This window comes from Anolis sagrei, chromosome 3 (genome assembly GCF_037176765.1).
Source record: "Anolis sagrei isolate rAnoSag1 chromosome 3, rAnoSag1.mat, whole genome shotgun sequence".
In the NCBI taxonomy this organism is placed as follows: domain Eukaryota; kingdom Metazoa; phylum Chordata; class Lepidosauria; order Squamata; family Dactyloidae; genus Anolis; species Anolis sagrei.
Window position 1 is genome coordinate 196608053 of NC_090023.1, and position 21619 is coordinate 196629671.

The window sequence follows — 21619 nt, forward strand, 5'->3', positions numbered from 1 at the left end:
ACTTATTTATATATTTTAAAAGCACCCGTTATTCTAACATGCTCCTCATTTTTGGTGATGTTTCTATGGGGATGGGAATGAGAAGAGTACATCTTAGAATTTAAGAAATATCATAATTCTTCATGAAGTTGCTTCGCATTGGCAGCAATTTTCTTCCCACTATGAAAAAACCTTCAAAAACTGCACAGTTTCCAAAGACTATTCACAATTCAAGACTTACTCTATGGAAAAAAAAACTGCATTTTCTGCATGGAAAACAATATTTCACCACAAAAACATTAATTCATGCACAGGAATGCAATTTTCTGTGCAAATCAACCATGTACAATTTTCATGCAGAAGAAAAACCCAATTACAGCTTTTGTTTTGAATGGCAAACAGCTCCCCCCCTCCTAGAATTAATATTTATGCTGATGTAATATTTTTAATGCAGAAAATGTTGTTTTTTGCACAAAACAATCACGTGAGAATTCTGCACAGAATAAATTCCAAACTGCAGAGATGCTCATCATTCCATGATTCTTCTCATCGGACTTCTCAATGCTTGAAAAACATGTTTTCCATCCATTTTCCGATGTTTTTCATGTTCTTTTCATCCCTACTTTCTGTACGGGTATGCTAATCCCACAAAAAATGTCTGTTTTTGTAAGAGTACACAACAATGGGGGCAGGGGGGTTGTAGGAATAGAACGTTTAATTATATTAAAATGAAATAATTAAAGGAATAAAGGCTACAATAAATCAATGAATTTCAACCACATATATTTTGTTATCTCTCTGCAATTATATTTGCAAAAATCCACACAAAATAAACACTTTTTGATGAGCAGCTTAAGCGAGGCTGACAAAACTACTCATTGAAATTGGGTCCACACAACAACTACAACTGCTGAATATACAAGGGAAATGTGGACAGGTGAAGGTCAGGCTTTTTATTTCTAAAATAAATCCTTAATGTTTATAAAGGAACCATTTGGTTGCAGATGTTCAGGGCAATAAGAAGTTTATTTATGGAACTGAAGACTCTATTGAAAGCTATGAATAAATGATGAACTCATTGGTGAAGACATTCTCCAATTAACAAGCAGCAGCTGTTTGTCTTTCTATTTTCAGGACCAATTGATTAAAATTGCACGCCTCATTTAAAAAAGACTTTCTTGTATTTTACCTGAGGAAAAAAAAAGAGGCATCACACCCTGTTTCATAGTACTTTCCTTTCTGATTTATGAAGTCTCTTTTCGGTTGAATGCAAATTTCAAAACCAAAAGAGGCATTTTGTTTTAATGTGCATATTCTTAGCCTGCACATTAAAACAATGAAGCTATGAAATATGAATATGAATAAAGTAGAATATTTACATATAATAAAGCTGTATGTTGTGCAGGAAAAAACTGGCCTTATAATTATTCAGGCTTCTTTGAAGTTCTCTGTGCTGTTTAGACAACAATCATGGGAAATGAAATGCTAAAGTAAACCATGATCATATCCAACACTTAACCCCTCACATTTAAACAAAAATTTGAATTCAAGAATGTTAATCTTGAACTATGAGAGTATATTATATCAAGGTTTTTGCATTGCAATACTAAGTAATGTATACAACTAAATACTAAGCCATGCAATAGGATCCAGATATATTTTGTTTCAATTAAACCTTTACGAAAGCTAGCCAAAACCGTCATGGGGTGAACCTTCTTAAACTTAAACCCTCTGTTGCCATGAATTTCAGAAGCAATACTTGCAGTGCTGAAATATTTACAGGAAATTCCAATTTATTTATTTTCATAAGATTCTTGGTACTGCAAATCACATTCAAAGCAATCGTACTCATGTATGGGTCACAATAAAATTCTTTGACATTAATCAATACAAATTACAGTCTGACACAATTTGTACTTCCCACATTCCATGGCTTTTTACTCTTTAGATTCACCTAGTATGCATGATTCATATTTTCATGTCTTGGGGTACAACCTGTTCTGAAACACTGTCAGGATATTTTATTTTTCATCAGGCAACTTTCTGTGACACCTAGCTTGACACGAACCACAATTGTGTTCTGTACATCCCATGACAATTTGTTACTTTGCACCAAGGCAGACAACTGAGGCTGGATCTACACTGCCCTATATCTCAGGATCTGATCCCAAATTATCTGCTTTGAATTGGATTATATGAATCTACACTGCCAGATAATCTGGGATCAGATAATCTGGGATCAGATCCTGGAATATAGGGCAAGATCCAGCCTGAGCCATCTAAAAAATCCCAAACATACTAACTCAAAGTGTGGGGTGTTGACAAAGCTTCAAGGAAGCTCCACGGCATTCCCCAACTTTCCCTAAATTGATTAAGTATTTGTGTCCAATTTTGGAAGCAAGAAGATCCCATGTATAATGCAAACACCATAGAGATGTTTCTTAGCCACTTTTAAGTGGCCATGTAGTTCTGCCCTAGATCTTATGACTGACTGCAGGCAATAAAGTATCTGGGTAAGCCTGGAGACTGACTTCTATGCTGACGTAAGGGGACAGAAAACAAGGCTAACCATAGCACAGCAAAACATTTTTATGGACTCAACTCTTGGATAATAAACACTATCTAGATGCCTAGCAGTTTATTAAAAAGCTATAGAACTTGATGTGGCTGATGAGACTTCTTGTCCTATTTTCTATTTTGAGCAGCCATCTGAATAATGTGAAGCTGACATCAAAAAAGCTAGCATACATTTTAAGACAAAGATATTTTTCTTTAGAGAATAGTGAGGAATATCAAATGCAAAGGAAGTCTAAAATGCAGCCCTAACAAGATACCGTATAAATAATGCCTACATTGGGAACAGTCCTGCAGTTTAAATGTCTTGTTATGTACTTCGACTTTCCATTTAACACCTACTATTATTCTGTGCATACCTTTTGACATTATTAATATTTATCTATTAAAATACATTGTAAACCTACTTTTTGTGGTTACACAAACAGGTGAACTGTAAGCAGAGTCTCCTGCAGGGTCTGTGACTTTAAGCCGAAACCTGTAGGTTGTTCTAGGTTCAAGACCTTCCACAACATGCTGTCGAGCATATCCACTTCAAAAAGATAAAAAAAGAGGAATGTAAGATCTTTCCCAACTTATTTTTAAAACCATTCTCAAATGTTTAGGACCACTATGCATTGTCTTGTCAAAGGCTTTCATGGCTGGAATCACTGGGTTGCTGTGAGTTTTCCGGGCTGTATGACCATGTTCCAGAAGCATTCTCTCCTGACGTTTCACCCACATCTATGGCAGGCAGACTTCACAAGTTGAGAGGAGGCCTGCCATAGATGTGGGCGAAACGTCAGGAGAGAATGCTTCTGGAACATGGCCACACAGCCCGGAAAACTCACAGCGACCCACTATGCATTTTTAAAGTTAATTCTCTCAGACAATTAATAACAACAGAATAATAACAGCATTTACCATCAACCATATATGTGTTACTGTGAAACTATGTGCCCCTATTGCACAACAAATCAAATATTTTTATGTGACTCCTGCAAAACAGATGCACAACAAACCTCATGCTTACATAAATACATAAGGTCCAAAAGAGTCAGCTGACTTCAAAATCAGGAGAGATCATTTACTGAAGCATCATCAACTACACAGTTTGAACACCCTTTTCAAGGGTAAAAAGGCAGACCTGATCATTCTAATTTAATGTTTCCCTCTTTGCAATAGAGTCCTAAACCTAATTGCTAGTCTTAAGTAGTGTAGATCCTTCAAACAATTGGTAGCTACTACTGAATCAACACTTTTGTAAATTCAACTGATTAAATGGAACTACTCTAGGACTACTTATTGGATTTAGGCCAGTGAAGGCTATCAGAATCATAAAGAATTTGTCATGTGTTCACATAAAAAAAGCAAACAAAACCCTTCAAGTATCTGACATTGTAAGGAGACTGGTTTTTTTTAAAGAATCTTTAAAATATTTAAAAAATTTTAAAATGGTGGTAGCATATGATAGTTAGCTTGACAAATGATGACATACATGGTATTCAGGCAGTCTCATTCTGCCACCTAGTGACTACTTCAAAATAGAATCTTTCTGGTGGTGAAGAAATTCATGGTGACCCAAAGCAACAAGTACTGCAGTCAGAGAACCGCTGGAAGCCTATGTAGCAGTACAGGCAATTCATATTCAGTATTTTAAAAATGGATAAATTAGCTTTGCAAATGTGAAAGGCCGCAGATAATAAAGAACACAATAATCCACAAATCTAGTGTGTTTCAGAAAGTGAATTATTTTACTGTGAAATATCCCAAACCTGTTCCACAGTTAAGTAAGCTTTCTACAAAGAATGGTGCAGTTTAGCTGAAGCTAGAACAAGACGAATCAGGAGACTCATGGGGAGAGGTAAATTGTGTGGCCCATGCCATGCACCCCAGGCTGGCTCTACACTGCGATATAATGCAGTTTGGAACACCGAAGATGCATATAATGCAGTTCAATCAGTTCCAAACTGCAGTTTATGGCAGTGTAGATTCAGCTCTATAAAAACAATTCTGACTAATTTCCATGAACAGAGATCCTTCTCCCTTGAGTCAACAAATCACTATTCACTTCACTGATATTCTTCAGAGTGATCTTAGAAGCACAGATTTTGGCAATTTATGTCACTGAATTGTTCTCTCCACTTTTTATACAGTTGACAGAAAAGATAACAGTAAAACCACACTTACGTGTATACTAGGTTATATTTATTTAACTTACGATCCTCTTCTTCAACTGAAATTTTTAACCATTGCTCTTGTGGACCCTTTCGTTGTTCTTCCAAGTCCCAACTTAACTGAATATTGTGATGGCTCACATGGCCTACAATTGGAGGCTGTGGCTTTAAGATGGAGCGTCTTTCTGTAAATGAACCACATCGAAGTGTTATCCTTAATACAACAATAGAAAAAACATCTCTCAAGTACTGCACTGAAAAGCACAAAGCATTACTGGGAGAAATCATGGAGACTCAATTAATTATTTCTTGTTTGAGTTCATCTTATAAACGATTCTACTATGTTGTTAGTATACTAACACTTTGTCTGAATAAACTATTTCAAAATGGAAACAGTTTTCATTCATTGTAATAAATCTGAACATAAATCGTCAACAAAATACTTAAATTAAGAAAACAGTATCTTTAGTTCAACTGTGCTGTTCAGAACCTGGGTTTTACGACATCAAAACTATACTTAAACAAGAAACAGAAACATGATGAGAACATTTAAAGGCCTACAGATCATCTTGGATTAAAAAATATAATCTTGGAAGAAATAGGATCAAAAAAGCAAAATTCCCAACCCACACTAAGATATTAATATACAAATAACTTTAATTGAAAGGGTTTTGTTTTTGTTGTTGTCTTAAAATGAGTTTAGAGGGTACCAGTAGATATTCAAGACAGCTATATATCTGTACACAGTTTAAAGTCTTAGATATGTACTGTATCAAATTGCCACGGCACCAATGGGCCCAGGAGGGCATCACCATCACCCCCCTTAAGGCCGCCATGGCACCAATGACCCCAGGAGGGCCTCACCATCGCCCTCCTCGAGGCTGCAATGGCACCAAAAGACCCAGGAAGGCCTCACCATCGCCCTCCTTGAGGTCACTGTGGTGTCAACAGACCATGGAGGGCATTACCATCGCCCTCCTTGAGGCTGCCACAGCACCAACAGACCCAGGAAGGCCTCACCATCACCCTCCTCAAGGCTGCCGTAGCACCAATGAATCCAAGAGGACTCTCATATCGCCCTCCTTGAGGCTGCCGCAGCACCAATAGACCTCACCATTGCCCTCCTTGAGACCGCCATAGCACCAAGAGATCTAGGAGGGCTCCGCGATCACCCTCTACCAAGCCACCACAGCTCCAATTGTTTTATTTGCTGTTTGTTTGTTTTCACGATGGATGTTTGCCACTTTGTTACTTTTGTCTGCAAACCACTCTTGAGTCCCTTTGGGGAGATAGGGTGGTATATAAATAAAGTATTATTATTATTATTATTATTATTATTATTATTATTATTAAAGTTATTTACATAGTTACATCTTACAGGAAAATCTATTATGTGATGGGGAAAGCTTTATTCACGGTCCTTTTCTAGGGATCTCAGAAATATTAGCTCAATTCTTTTTAAAAAACCTATATCAACCGAAGGTCTAAGAAAGTCAGCATTATAATATCTTGCAACAAAGTCAGTTCTGGAGTTTTATTTACTTTTTCTGAAGTCGCCTGAAACTCATAAAACATTAAACAGAAATGATTCCACTTTTAATAATCTTTTTGAATTATTAAAACCAATTATTTAAACAGAATAACTTAGTACAAAAGAATCTTTTCCATCTACAATCAACTTCCCTTTGCAAAAAACAAGAACTGACATAACAAAAATAAAAACATGAAATATAACAAAACAAAAATGGCACTAAAATATTCAAGCAAGCAACAACTGTCCAAATAGGTTAAGATGTTTTCTTGACTCTTTTGCCTCTCAGTAAAGAGCAGAAGGATGACTCTTAGCTCTAAATCCAATGTGGACAACTGTTGGGAGTTAGGAGTGACACCCAAGAAGAACCTGAAAGGCTATACTCCGTTAAAATAAAGGGAATTCAGTTCCCCTCCAATCCCTCTGGAGTTGCAAAGTAATTTTACATATTTTTAAAAGTCCCTGCTTATGCAACCCATGAAGAGCTTTTTAAAAAGAACAACAAGAAGTAACTTCTAACAACTGTGGAAGAGAGGGTTCCTCAGGCCTAAAACAGTTCAATGGAAGCTCAAAACAGTGAAATTGCATTTGGGTGTCCTTATTCACAGCCAGTCACTGTGAGTCTCTGCTCTGCTAGAAGCATGTAGGATAGACTAAATGTTCCTTAGAATGCCTAAATAAATGAGAAAGAATAATCCCTATTTCACCTTGAACTGGGAATAGTTCTATTAGGTAAGATTTTTATCTTACTTTCCAAGCAGGAACATGATATATACTCTCATACACACACTGCTCTCTCTATCTCTATCTCTGGACCCTTCCACACAGTCATATAATCCAGAATATCAGGGCAGAAAATCCCACAATATCTGCTTTGAACTGGGTTATCTGAGTCCACACTGACATATATTCCAGTTCAAAGCAGAAAATGTGGGATTTTATTCAGCTGTGTGGAAGGAGCCTCTGTTTCTCTGTATGTGAGCAACTGCAGTTTCACTTACAAACACAAACATATTTTCATTACAATTCACCACTTTTGCATCACATTTCTGGATATTTTTTACATTAATCTCCAGCATTGTAACACAAAGGAAACATGTCCTCAGGCTTAAAAATCAAACACCACGCACTAATCAATCTGATCAATGAATAGAGGAAAATGCAGAAGAGAACAAAAACATCCTAAGTGAGGGACTGGGCTTACTTACTTCAAGTGATACAGTTCATGTGCTGTTTAAATCCGGCCCCATCTACACTCCCACATAATGCAGTTTAAAACTGTAGTATGTGGTCAGTGTAGAATCATATAATGAAGTTCAGTTCATTATACGGAGTGTAAATGGGGCATCTATCAGTTGCAGGGGGTTAATAAAAAAGATAGCCTTCAACTTTGAGGTAGGAATAAAATACTTGAGACTCTTGTAGTAAAGGAAATGAAATAGCTTGAAACATTGCATGATTGGCAAAATATCATTTAAATCTCTCTTTTTAAAAAAGGTAGAAATTTAGCCGCAAATAACATTGTCTCCTGACACATATGTCCCATCTGGAAATGACAGATTGCCAATTACATAGAAGAGGCCCCTAAAAGAAAATCGGATCTCGTATCTTGAATACGTCAATGTTCAATCCAACAGAACCTTTTATGAAAGCAGTTAAATCACTCTATTAAGCATAGAAACCAGGTAGTCCTGAGATGTTCATTCTACTTCATTGTCCACAGGAAAACAGTGGAAAGCTCTTGATGTGGAACACATAGCTAGTGCATTATCAAACACACAGCTGCTTCAGGACAGTACAAGCACTCTTTTCTGAAGGGAATACATTCCCAGACTTTCAATTAATACATAAAATAACAAATCCTACTATTTTAAATGGGAAAAACAACACTGGTACCAAGAAAAGAGTGTATTTTGTACAGGACGCCCTTAGTCAGTGGTTCTCAACCTGTGGTCCATGGACCACTATTGGTCCACAAGAACTAAAATATGGTCCGCGGCCTCACCATTACAATATCGTTGCAACAAGAGCTACTAGTCTCACGGAACCCTCTTATACTGCCGAAGCTTATTAAATATGGCAGCGAGGAGATGGTGACTACTGAATGGTATATGTTCTTATCGGAAACTAGAGCCGATGTAGTTTATCCAATGCAATTTTCTGAATCAGCATCTCAAATAACCAAACCAAATCTAAAGTTGACCAAAAACTTATTGGTAACGCTTTTAGTACTAATGTTGGAGAGTGGTCCCTGGTCAAAAAAAAGGTTGGGAACCACTGCTCTAAGTGAATAAGTGAAACTGTGGATAAGTGAAACTATCTATATTAATTCCACAGATAGTGATTCCAGAGTTCAGTAAAGTTATTTTTAGGCTTCAACTCCCTGAACACTCTGGATATCGCAGTCCAAAACGGTGCTTATTCTACCACTTGACTAATAATCACACAAAATGTGATTGCACACAATAGATTCTAAACTGTTGCCTAAATAAAATGAATATATGTGCAATACAATTACTGTTTTTGTTCTAAGTTGATTTCTAGATTTTCAGACAAAGGGCAGGATACTAATATTTAAACCAATAATTTGTACCCAACAGTGCTTTTCTGTCAGAATAACTCTCTCCTTCCTTACAGCCCTTTGCATATCCCTCAAAATGTCTTCAAAGAGTTGGGGTAACAATTGAAAACAATCTTGAGTGGGGGAGAGGGGAAGAGAAATTCTTGCAGAAAAGACATAAACTTCATATGCAAGTTTATTTCTGCAAAATATTATTTGTTCTGAGATCATATCTGTGTAGGGATACTATATTGTAATACCAATGTAAATTCAATCCAGAGTGTCTCTTGTAATCACAGATACATTAAAGAACTGCTAACTATATAAACATAGAGCCTTCATCATGAATTTACTGGAGAACTAGTGTCTGTTTTTATGCATCTGAGCCAAGCCATGTTAGTCTTCATACAGAAAATTTGCCTAATCGTATGCCTTAAATGTCCTTAATATCAGAAGTAAAATATGCCTGATTTTTCCCTTAAGTATCCTCTCTTATTAAGACTGTAAAGTAAACCTGTAAACCACTTCAGCCTTTGTGGCTGAAGAGACAATATTGCAAATAAATAAAGTCATTGTAAAAAATAACACGTCATATTAAAATAGCCTAGATACTTGTGGTGAACAACGAATGCATGCTGATTTTCAATGAACTGATTAAATTTGTATTGTTCGCATTATGCTAATGAAGGCACTACAAAAAGAATGATTAATTATCTTAGAAAGCATCAATTAAACATTTTATCCAAAGTAACCTGCTTATATTCATAAACAGCATTCCTTACTAAACTAGCAATGTATACATCACATTTATCTGGTAGGCTTGGACCAAATTGGTTTGAACGAAAATGATTTGCAGTATTCGGTGGGCCATTTTACATAATCTCCAAAAACAGAACAGAGAGGAGGGAGTCAAAAAGCCTGGCAATAGGATTTTATCTGGTTCCTAGAGTGGAAGGGGTTAAATCTGCAATATACCTGAGGAACAGTTTCCTAGACTCCTCCTCCAGAGAGGATGCTGCCGAGAACTTGCTTTCCCTACAGCACTTGCATGGGGCGGACAGTCTTTAAAGTGCATTGGAGTGTGTTGCAATCTCTATGCAGATGACATGCAATTCTACTACTCCTTTCCACCAAAATCCAAGGAAGCCCCTGGGGTCCTGGACCAGTGCCTGGCCGCTGTGATGGGCTGGATGAGGGCCAACAGGTTGAAATTGAATCCTGACAAGACAGAGGTCCTCCAGGTCAGTCTCTCAGCCTAATGGGGTACAGGGTCGCAACCTGTGTTTGATGGGGTTGTACTCCCCTTGAAGACACAGGTCTGCAGACTGGGGGTCCTCCTGGACTCAGTGCTGATGCTTGATGCTCAGGTGTCGATGGTGGTCAGGAGGGCCTTTGCACAGTTCAAACTTGTGAGCCAGCTGCGGCCGTACCTCGAGGAATCTAACTTTACCATGGTGGTCCACTCATTAGTTACCTCAAGATTAGACTACTGTAATGCACTCTATGTAAGGCTGCCCTTGAAGACGGTTCGGAAACTACAGCTGGTGCAAAGGACAGTGGCCAGGTTGTTAACTGGAGTTACAGGGAGCAGTCAACACCCACTGTTTAAACAGCTCCACTTGCTGCCAATAAGTTTCCAGTCCCAATTTAAGTGCAGGTTATCAATTATAAAGCTCTAAATGGTTCAGGCCCTGCCTATCTGCGCGACCGCCTGCTCCCCTACTAGCCAACACGGTCCTTAAGATCTTCCAGGGATGCCCTTCTCTCGCTCCCACCCCCGTCTCAGGCGCGGTTGGTGGGGACGAGGGAGAGGGCATTCTCGGTGGTGGCCCCCCGTCTCTGGAATTCCCTCCCCAGGGAGATTAGGCAGGCACCCTCCCTAGCCACATTCTGTAAGGAATTAAATACATGGATGTTGCATTGTGCCTTCGACTGATGACCCCTATGACAAACGATTGTACCGTGATCTGTTTTCACCATTTGACCTGAATTCCTATATTACATCATTATTCATATAAGTAAATTAAACTGAGGCGATCCTGATCCTGTTTAATTGCTCTGTTCCCATGATATCTCATGTGCCATTAATGTTCCTATCCACCTTATTGAACTATTTACCCTTTAATCAATCCGTATGTTGGCTTCCTTTCCCCCCCCCCCCAAAAAAAAACTGGTTTGCTGTTGCTTGATACTTGTTTATTACTGTTATGCTGTTTGCGCTATTTTAATTTGTAATTTGCTGTTGTTTTTGCTTTTAATCTGTATGTTGCCTGGGCTTGGCCCCATGTAAGCCGCCCCGAGTCCCCTTGGGGAGATGGAGGCTGGGTAGAAAAATAAAGCTATTGTTGTTGTTGTTGTTGTTGTTCTTCTTCTTCTTCTTCTTCTTCTTCTTCTTCTTCTTCTTCTTCTTCTTCTTCTTCTTCTTCTTCTTCTTCTTCTTCTTTAAAATGATGGAGGATTGAGCCTTTAAAATTTTCCATTGTAGCCAATGGGACAAATCTTTGCTAGCTGAAAACGGTAACACCCCTCCCCATTTGAGTAACTTCCCAGAATGAGGGGTCAGCTGACACTGAACCCTGAAACGGGATGCCTTTTTGCCAAATTGCACACCTCTATAATCTGGTTCCAAATAAATCTAACAGAAATGGGGAAAGCATTTCCCCCTGGAAGTGCTACAAGAAAACCTGATAATAAGCTTATTGTCCTTTTAAAACATAAATGTCTACATCCTAATACAAGACACCTAATATACAGAATGTCTCTGTTGGCAGTAACTACAAGAGGTAAGTAATTCAATATATAAATACATAAATCAGCATGATGAGAAAATCACTTTACATACAGCTTTTGAAGTAGATGCGGTAGGAGGCTTACAAGGTGTCATTTCAAAGTTCTAACATGACTTATAGAATAGGTCACAATCAACAGCTGACAGATATTCTATTGTTACAAAAAAGCAACGTTCTACAATGAAAGAAATACAGGCAAATGCTGATGTTTACCACTTTATGGTCCTCAATCACCTGGTTTCCTTCATAAGTATTGTGCACTACTTTCTTATGTAGTTAATCATTAATATAACAATTTCTTAAATAAATGAAGACAGGTAACTTCTAAGTTTGAATGCTCAATTGGTTGCTCACAAATGACAAATAAAAATCTGAAGCAATTCTCCTTATCTGCTCATAGGTTTAAAACATGAAACCAATCAGAAATCCCCAATTCAAACTGTAAGACTTTAGGATTATTCACATTAACTTTTGGATCATTTATAATATACTGGCAGTACCACATTCATATTTCTCTACTAGCTTAGGTACCCGGTGTTGTCTGGGTTATTTGAAAAAATCAGTTTTTAATTGTACAAAATGCATACGGTTGTGGGTGAACTACAACTCACATCATGACAGGTTAACCCCAAAAAAACTCCATCGGTACTTAAAGTTTGTTATGTTGGGCAAGTTTGTTCTAGATCAGTGGTTCTCAACCTGTGGATCCCCAGATGTTTTGGCCTTGAACTCCCAGAAATCCTAACTGCTGGTAAACTGGCTTGGATTTCTGGGAGTTGTAGGCCAAAACACCTGGGGACCCACAGGTTGGGAACCACTGTTCTAGATGCATCATCGGTGGGGTTCAGTGTGCTCTCTGGCTGTAGGATTAACTACAACTCCCACTATGGCGAGTCAGTCCCCTCAAAACCCTCCAGTAGGTTGAGTTAGTCATGGGGGTTCTATGTGCCAAGTTTGGTCCAGGTCCATCATTGGCGGAGGTCACAGTTTTTCTGGTTGTGGCTAAACTATAACTCTCAGAAAGGTAGGTCAGTTCCCCATCCCCTCCCCCCCCCCCAACTCTCTAGTAATCAAATTTTGACATGTCAGGTCTGTGTGCCAAGTATGGTCCAGATCCATCGTTGCTTGGGTTCACATTGCCCTCTGGATGTAGGTGAACTACAACTTCCCCAAATCAAGGCGAATTTTCCCCAAAGACCTCCAGTATTTTTTGGTGGTCATGGGGGCACTGTGTGCCAAGTTTGATCCAATTCCATTTTTGGAAAAGGTCAGAGTGCTCATTGATTGCAGGTGAACTATAAATCCCAGTACCTCCAACTCCAAAATGTCCAGACCAATTCCCCTCAAAACCCACCAGTATTCAAATTTGGGCATGCCATGTTTTGTCTATATCCATCATTGTTTGAGTTCATAGTATGCTCTGAATGTAAATGAACTACAACTCCTATAAATCCCTCCAAATCCCTCCAGTATTTTTTGCTGGTCATGGGGGTTCTGTGTGCCAATTTAGTTCCAGATCCATCATTGGTGGAGTTCAGAGTGCTCTTAGATTGGAGGTGAACCATACATCCCAATACCTATAAATCATTGTGAATTCTCCCCAAATCTCTCTAGTATGTTCCGTTGCTGATCAATTCCCCTGTTTGCTGTGTACCATAGAGAACAATAGGAAAGGGTTAAGGGAGAAGCAGTGGGCAGGGTCATGCAATAGAAAGGGTAAGAAACACTGAGGTGTCTGTGGTGGAGGAAACACATAAAATCTAGGATATAATTATCCCCGTATGAAAGCATTCACTTAGGGGGTGGGCAGTATTGTGTTTGTGGAGGACATTGGCAGGACTTTTATACATGTTTACGGCACTCACTATAACCAGCAATGTCACTGAAGGGAGGACCGTTGGTGTCTCCTGAGTAGTGGAAGCTATAGCTGTTTGTGAAGGCAGGAGGTTGTCTGAGTAAGTGGACACTCCAGCCACACACATATACATATTTTCACTTTCATTATATTTATAGATTGTAAAGGGGTTTTTTTTACTTAAGCTAGAACGTCTTTGATTACATTCAACAACAGAATTAAGAAGATCTATAACTCCATCAGCTGAAAATTAAAGAAAAATGATGATATGCTAGACTCATCACTTTAGCGCCATTGATCTAACTCCTTCTAAGGTCAACACTATTTTATCGCTGTTAATATTGTTGTTTTTAATTCATACCCTGAACTTCTTTGGGAGCAAAGCTTGAGTGGTTCATATAATAAAACTAGCTCTAGAAAAGCAGAACACACATGATTTAAATAAAATGATTTAGCTATCACAATTAAGCTATCACAACCTTGGGCATGCTAATCTGTTTACTATTGATTACAATAATTTGCTTCTATGACTATCAGATATAATGAGGCTAACAAAGAGAGTTTGGAGCCAAAGTCCATTGCAAGGGCAAAAGGCACTTCTCCACCATTAAAAAAAAATTAATAGCAGTCAATATGAAAAAGAAATAAAATAAAAGCACACACAACCTACATAAATCATCACATAAGGAGACATATATATGGGGGTAGAGACAGGTGATTTGGAGCTTGGCCTCATGTAAGCCGCTCCAAGTCCCTTGGGGAGATGGTAGTGGGGTATAAATAAAGTTCTTGTTATTATTATTAATAATAATAATAATAATAATAATAATAATAATAATAATAATATTTACCCAGATGTCCCATTGTATTACTTAAAATTAGAGCCCCCGGTGGCACAATGGGTTAAACCCTTGCACCAGCAGGACTGCTGACTGAAAGGTTGGTGGTTCAAATCCTGGGAGCAAGGTGAGCTCCCATCTATCAGCTCCAGCTTCTCATGCGGGGACATGAGAGAAGCCTCCCAAAGGATCGTAAAACATCCGGGTGTCCCCTGGGCAAAGTCCTTGCAGACAGCCAATTATCTCACCCCACAAGTGACTTGAGGTTTCTCAAGTTGTTCCTGACATGAAAAAAAAAACCTTAAATTTTGCTCTTTAGTAAATGTGCAAAGGATTGCTTCCTACAAGGGTGCCAACTGGACTTCTTCGTCCAGACTTCAGAGTAGGTTTTCTCCCTTCTCATATTCATGATGAAAAACCGCCCAGTTATGCAACATGACATTACATAAAAATTCCCAAGAGGTATGTTTCAGGGTATAGGACATTTCCCTTGGGAATTTTCATTTAATGACGCCCTGCATAATGGGGAGGCTTTGAATAGTGAATATGTTGCATTTTAATGAATAACTTCATGAAGATCATTTTTAAATATAATAAAAAAGCCTGCATGAGAAAATACTATGGATCTGACAGAATAGAATAGTATTTCTAATTATCTTTTAAAATGGCATAAATGTATGTAATTCTCATAACAATTCGGATGCCTATAGCTCTAATCAACCTAATTTCACTGCAGTGCGCTAGAAAAAAATGTGAAAAGGGGAGTAAGGTCATGCTCTGAAGCTTCTTAATTATGGCTTTTAAAACAAAACCAGGACTACATTTCCTTTCGACTATAATGCAAAAATGGCTTTTTAGCTTCCCAGAATCTGTCTTATTAATCACATTATAAAAGTTTGCTAAAATGAATTAACAAAAATCAAATAATCCTCTCTTCTCATTAGTAGTGTTCAAAGGACATTGAGACCTCTTTCTAGCATTTACAAGATACAGGATTTAAAAGACACTGGACAAAAAGAGAGCACGACATGTAGAAAAAATAATTTCGGAGCAATTTAAGCATTGGAAGTAGAGATGTCAGCAAAGTTTATCACTGAAAATGAGGATTTATCTGCTCAAAATGCTTTAACGTACTCCAGCTTGAGTTCCCTGAACAACTCTGCTCTGATTCAAAATCAAATATGGGAATTCTGCAGATATTTGAGCAAGCAGATTTCAAAAGACACTGGTACAAAAGTATGTTTTTTCAAAATCCTATTCAGCCTTACTCAGATGAATTCCCATTAATGGACCAGAGTGTGTAGAATCACAGCCCTAATAAAGGAATGCCTATCAAATGCAAAAATGGACAAGTCTCTGCACTATTAATGGTTGTGGAGAACAGAAAATGTGAGCAAGTATACTGTAATTTGCACGACACGAAATATCCACTCTTAAAGCTACAATTAAGGGTAATGGGTAGTATCGGCCCACTTTTTAAAAAATCACTATCCTTCTGGGTACTTACACTGCTAAGGCCTTAGTGGAAGAAAAGAGCAGCCAGACACAACTCTAGTGGGCCCAAGATCCAGCCCTTGTCTATCCCAAGAGTCACTTGAGGTGGTGGCTCCTCGGCTGTGGAATACCCTTCCCGTGGACATTAGACTGGCTCCTTCCCTGATAATATTCCGCAGGAAATTAAAGACTTGGTTGTTCGAGAAGGCGTTCGAACAAGAAGTGCAATGATTGGTAATGACTATAGGAATGGAACAACGGAAAATGATACTGGATTGTGGTTTGGACGATGAGACGACGCTGAATGGTTTTCGTAGTAATGACGATGTTTTTGTATAATGCTGGATTGTGAATTGTTTTTATACTGTGTTTTGAATTTTGTTCTTCCAGTGTTGTACACCGCTGTGAGTCGCCCCTGGGCTGAGAACAGCGGTATATAAGCAAAGTAAATAAATAAATAAATAAATAATACAGTGACCTTGGAGCAGTAGTTTCCAACCTTTGGACCTCCAGGTGTTTTGGACTTCAGCTGGCACAGTTCCTAATAACTGGTAAGCTGGCTGGGATTTCTGGGAGTGGAAGTCCAAGACACCTGGAGGCCCAAAGATTGGGAACCATACTGGAGGGAGAGAGAGAAGAGTAGGCAGACGCAGCCCAGGACCCAAAATTGTCATCACTGCTATTTATTTATTTATTTACTTTTTTAATTCCACCTTTCTCAACCCCAAGGGGGACTCAAGGTGGCTTACAGCATAGGTAATAATTCAATGCCTTGAAAGCAATATATATCCAATATACAATTAGATAAACATGTCAATTAAAAATTTAAACTAGATTAAGAGCATTAAAACATGTAAAATATTACAATTACAACTATAAAACCACATTAAACACAATCATAGTAATAGGTAATCATTACACATAAATCCAAATCCATCTATTGCACTGTGTTATTTGCCAAAGGCTTGATCCCAAATCCACATTTTCACCCTCTTTCTGAAGGTCAGGATGGAAGGGGCTGATCTAATATAACTGAGGAGGGAGTTCCACAGCTGAGGGGCCACCACTAAAAAGGCTCTTTCTTTCCCACCAATTGCACCTGTGAAGGAAGTGGGACCGAGAGCAGGGCCTCTCTGGATGAACTTAATCTCTGAGATGGTTCATGGGGGGAGATACATTCAGACAGGTAAGCTGGGCTGGGAACCATCTAGAGCTTTATAGGCTAAAGCTAGCACTCTGAATTGTGCTCGGTAGCAGACTGGCAGCCAGTGAAGCTGACGTAATGGGGGGGGGGGGGGGGGGGTTGTATGCTCCCTTTGCTATGTTCTCAGAGGGAGAGAAGAACAGCTACTATTTGCTAGATTTAATTACCTTCCCAGCTGCCATTTTTTTTCCTGGTAGGTTGTAAGACTGAGGGCAAGAAACTGCCAATTTTACAATCTATAAACCCCTCTGGGAACCTCTTTTATTCAAGAGTGGAGTATAAAGGCTGTCTAAATAAAAACCTTGATTTTGCCATTTTATACAAGGGGTACCATTTTATTATGCCTTTGTAATTAATGGGGCATAGGCATCCATAGATTTTGGTGTGTATAGTGGGTCTGGGAACCAAATCCCAGGAGATACCAAGAGTATACTGCACATGCATATATGATCTTCAAATCATCTCCTCCCAGTTATCCCCCCCCCCCCCCAGCATTTCATCTGAGTGATAAGTAAACAAATCACAACTCAAGACAGAACTGTGAAGGATAGGGAGATATAAAAAATGAAAAGTATCATGATATGGTATGATGGATAATATTCACCCACACACAGAATTCTGTATGATCAATGTTTGGAATCAATCTTCAAGATAATCGTCTCTCTTGCTCCCTTCTCTGTCCCTGTAAGAGGTGGTTTATTTCTCCCGTATTTAATCTTTCTTTGTTCTGCAAACATTATTTTCTTTTTTCAGAAAATGCACATGCTTTCTTTTTCCCCACAAAGATCTGTATGGGTCATCTTGTGGGAAGGTTTACTCATTTAGAATCAAAGAGTTAGAAGAGACCTCGTGGGCCATCCAGTCCAAGCGGGAAATCACGTTCAAAACACCCCCAACAGATGGCCATCCAGCCTCTGTTTAAAAGCCTCAAAAGAAGGAGCCTCCACACACTCCGGGGCAGAGAGTTCCACTGCTGAACAGTAGTTCTAGTATAAGCCATAATTACTGTAAATAGTCATGCTTTAAACATGCAGATCTCAGCTTCAAACATGCAGGTTTCAACAGAACAAGAGAAAAGTTGAGAAAAGTCTTTTTAAGGACAAACATTAGAATAAATGCAGCCTTCATTGATCCAAAATTAGTCACTGGGCTTCAAAGGCATATAATGTATGTTGATAAATTCTCACTTTCTCAAATGATGCAGTTCTGATTGATTTCTCTTTTCTGTTAGTTCCTCTTTCAAGGAACAGTTTTTCATAATGGAGCCCAATGTTCCCTGTCAACGGACAATAACACTATGTGCCAGCTACTCAGGATGCATTACCCAAAAGTTAATAAAACGTTTTCTGAGTGGCTTAGAATTTAATTATATTGATATCACTTTCCATTAACCATGCAGAAACTCTGAAACTGTTTCTTCAGCTAGTATTTTTTTAGGACTCCAGCACTTCTTCCATTAAAAGCCTCGCTGCACAAAATCTTAATGCTGATTTTTCACAAGTTCTTTTCCCCAACATTTCTAGGTCAAGCATAATCTTTTCTCGCCACACTCACACTCTTAATGCCCTTCTTATCCCCATCCCATACAGGCAGATCGCACCAGCCTCACGAGTAGTGGGAAGCAATTGCAGTGCTCCATGTTTTTGGACCGCAATTCCCAGCAGTATGATCCAGTTGGGGATTATGGAAAATCTATAACTAAAACATCTGCTGAGCTGGTTTGCCACTCCTGCTATAAAGCTTACAAATCTCCATTAAATCTTCCCATATCCTCATTTTTTGGGCAACATCAGTCTAGACTGCTGGGATTTGAAGATAAAAAACACAAAGCATCTCAAGCAAGCTCTCTTATCTGCCTAAAAGAACATTATAACATTATTATCAACATTATATGCATATACAATATATATTATTAGCATAGCACAATATTAGCATTATATATTACTATATTGTACTATACCACTATACTGCAATATTATTAGTAATGTTGCATGTAATATAAAATACACAATCATTATATATTATAACACAATATATATAATACACTACCAGTATAGTACACTATTAATACTGTATCATAAGGCAAACCAAGAATGGGAAACCTGGAAGTCCCTGAATAGACTCAGAAGCGGAGTGAGCAGATCAAAAGACAATCTGACAAAATGGCACTACTTAAAGGAATCCCATACCTTGTGTGACTGTGGAACAGAACAGACAACTCTGCATCTGTATGCTTGTCCATTGTGCCCTGCCTCATATACAGAGGAGGAATTGTTGGAGGCTACAGACAATGCCGTTGCTGTTGCCCATTTTTTGGTCAAAAAGATACTTAGCCGCATGCACACCTTCTATTTTTATCAGTTTTATATTAATTTATGCAATGTTTTTGATACGAAATAAATAAATAGTTGTAGTATATTATATTACAACATTATTAATATTATATATAATATATTTATTTATTTATCACATTTGTATACCGCCTTTCTCAGCCAGAGGCGACTCATAGAGTCATAGAGTTGGAAGAGACCTCGTGGGCCATCCAGTCCAACCCCCTTGCCACTAGCATTAGTATTTATTATTATTATTATTACTTTATTTGTACCCCGCTAGCATCTCCTGAAGGATTCGATGCGGCTTACATAGGCCAAGACCTCAAAACACCATACAACAATACAATACCTAAAGCAAATTAAAAACAGTTAAGCAGTATAACAACAAACATAAACAATACATCAAGACATTATTTATGTCATTTAGTAATTTATTGTATTTTTATGTTCATTTGTTTTTTTAAATTATTGTATCTCGCCTTGAGCCATCAGGGATGGGGGTCATAACTAATATTTATTATCATTATCACTGTAATTATTTCATACATAACAAGATTATTACACAGCAAACAAGATCACTATGCTGACTTTTGTACTGAATCACATGTCAGACACTTCCCAAGTGTCTAGGACTGTGTGATATATCGATGTATAATGCATGCAGATCTGAATAGGGTGGCTTTTTGCAGATGACAAAAGGTAATTTTGTCAGCGCCGATTGTTTTTAAGTGCAAGCCAAGGTCTTTAGGCACTGTACCCAGTGTACCGATCACTACCAGGACCACCTTTAGTGGCTTGTGCAGAGTTCTTGCAGTTCGACCTTTAAATCCTCAACTCATGTCAGCTTTTCCCGTAGTTTCTCTTCAATCCTGCTGTCGCCTGGGCTTGCAACATAGATAGAATCATAGAGTTGGAAGAGACCTCATGGGCCATCCAGTCCAACCCCCTGCCAAGAAGCAGGAAAATTGCATTCAAAGCACCCCCGACGGATAGCCATCCAGCCTCTGTTTAAAAGCTTCCAAAGAAGGAGCCTCCACCACACTCCGGGGCAGAGAGTTCCACTGCTGAACGGCTCTCACAGTCAGGAAGTTCTTCCTAATGTTCAGGTGGAATCTCCTTTCTCGTAGTTTGAAGCCATTGTTCCACGTCCTAGTCTCCAGCTTGCTCCCTCCTCCCTATGACTTCCCCTCATATATTTATACATTGCCCTCATTATGTCTCCTCTCAGTCTTCTCTTCTGAAGGCTAAACATGCTCAGCTCTTTAAGCCGCTCCTCATAGGGCTTGTTCTCCAAACCCTTGATCATTTTAGTCTCTCTCCTCTGGACACATTCCAGCTTGTTAATATCTCTCTTCAATTGTGGTGCACAGAACTGGACACAATATTCCAGGTGTGGTCTAACCAAGGCAGAATAGAGCATGCGGAGCATGACTTCCCTGGATCTAGACACTATCCTTCAATTTATGCAGGCCAAAATCCCATTGGGTTTTTTTGCCGCCGCATCACATTGCTGGCTCATGTTTAACTTGTTGTCCACAAGGACTTCAAGATCTTTGAGGATCCATACTTTGATTTTGTTTTTCCACAATCGTGAGTTCAGCAGTATTGTGCTCCAAAACTCTGTCAGTCTGTTGTTGCTGTTGTTATAGACACAACAAGATTAGTACATAGCACACAAGATCACTATGCTGGCTTTTGTATTGAATCGCTATTATGATGCTGAGGATGCTGTATTGTCCTTTACTGTTAAACTTAATTGGCTAATTGAGGCAAACAGTTCTGAGACCATATTTCGACAGTAAGACCTAAGAATAAGCAGCCCTTTTGCCTTCTCTGCCTCCCCCCTTTTACCCCAGATGTTCTCACCCCGGTTGCCTTCCTTCTCCGCCATCCTTCTCCCTCTTTTCTCAGCCCTCGTCCCCTTCACTGATGCAGGCCTGCCTTCATGCGCAAAGGCTCCTTAGGCTTCCTCCAGTGGGCAAGGCCGCGTCCCGTTGCCATAGTAACGCAACGGTTGGGCGGGGCCGGGAAGAGGGAGGGAAGGCTGATCAGATCTCAGATACTTGGATGGGGCCAAGGAAATGCCACATTTGGGGAAAGGGTTTCATCATAGGCCTTTCTCTTGGCCCCTTGACAGCACACAGAGCTTTCCCTCTAAAGTTCCTTCCACAGGGCTGAATAAAATCCTACATTCTCTGCTTGGAACTAGAATATATGGCAGTGTGGACTCAGATAACCCAGTTCAAAGCAGATATTGTGGGTTTTTTCTGCCTTGCTATTCAAGGTTATATGGTTGTGTGGAAGG

General features: G+C 38.9%; 1 protein-coding gene across 1 annotated transcript in view; it reads right to left on the reverse strand.

Annotated features, from left to right (window-relative positions):
- Positions 1-21291, reverse strand: part of FANK1 (fibronectin type III and ankyrin repeat domains 1) — a 42426-nt gene extending 21135 nt beyond the window's left edge. The window contains exons 1-3 of the mRNA XM_060766822.2: positions 21181-21291; positions 4723-4894; positions 2961-3085 (exon numbers count right to left, since the gene is read on the reverse strand). Of these exons, the coding sequence (XP_060622805.2) occupies positions 2961-3085; positions 4723-4894; positions 21181-21205 (322 nt within the window). The 5' untranslated portion in view covers positions 21206-21291. The remainder of the gene's footprint in view (positions 1-2960; positions 3086-4722; positions 4895-21180) is intronic.
- Between the last annotated feature and the right edge of the window lie 328 nt (positions 21292-21619).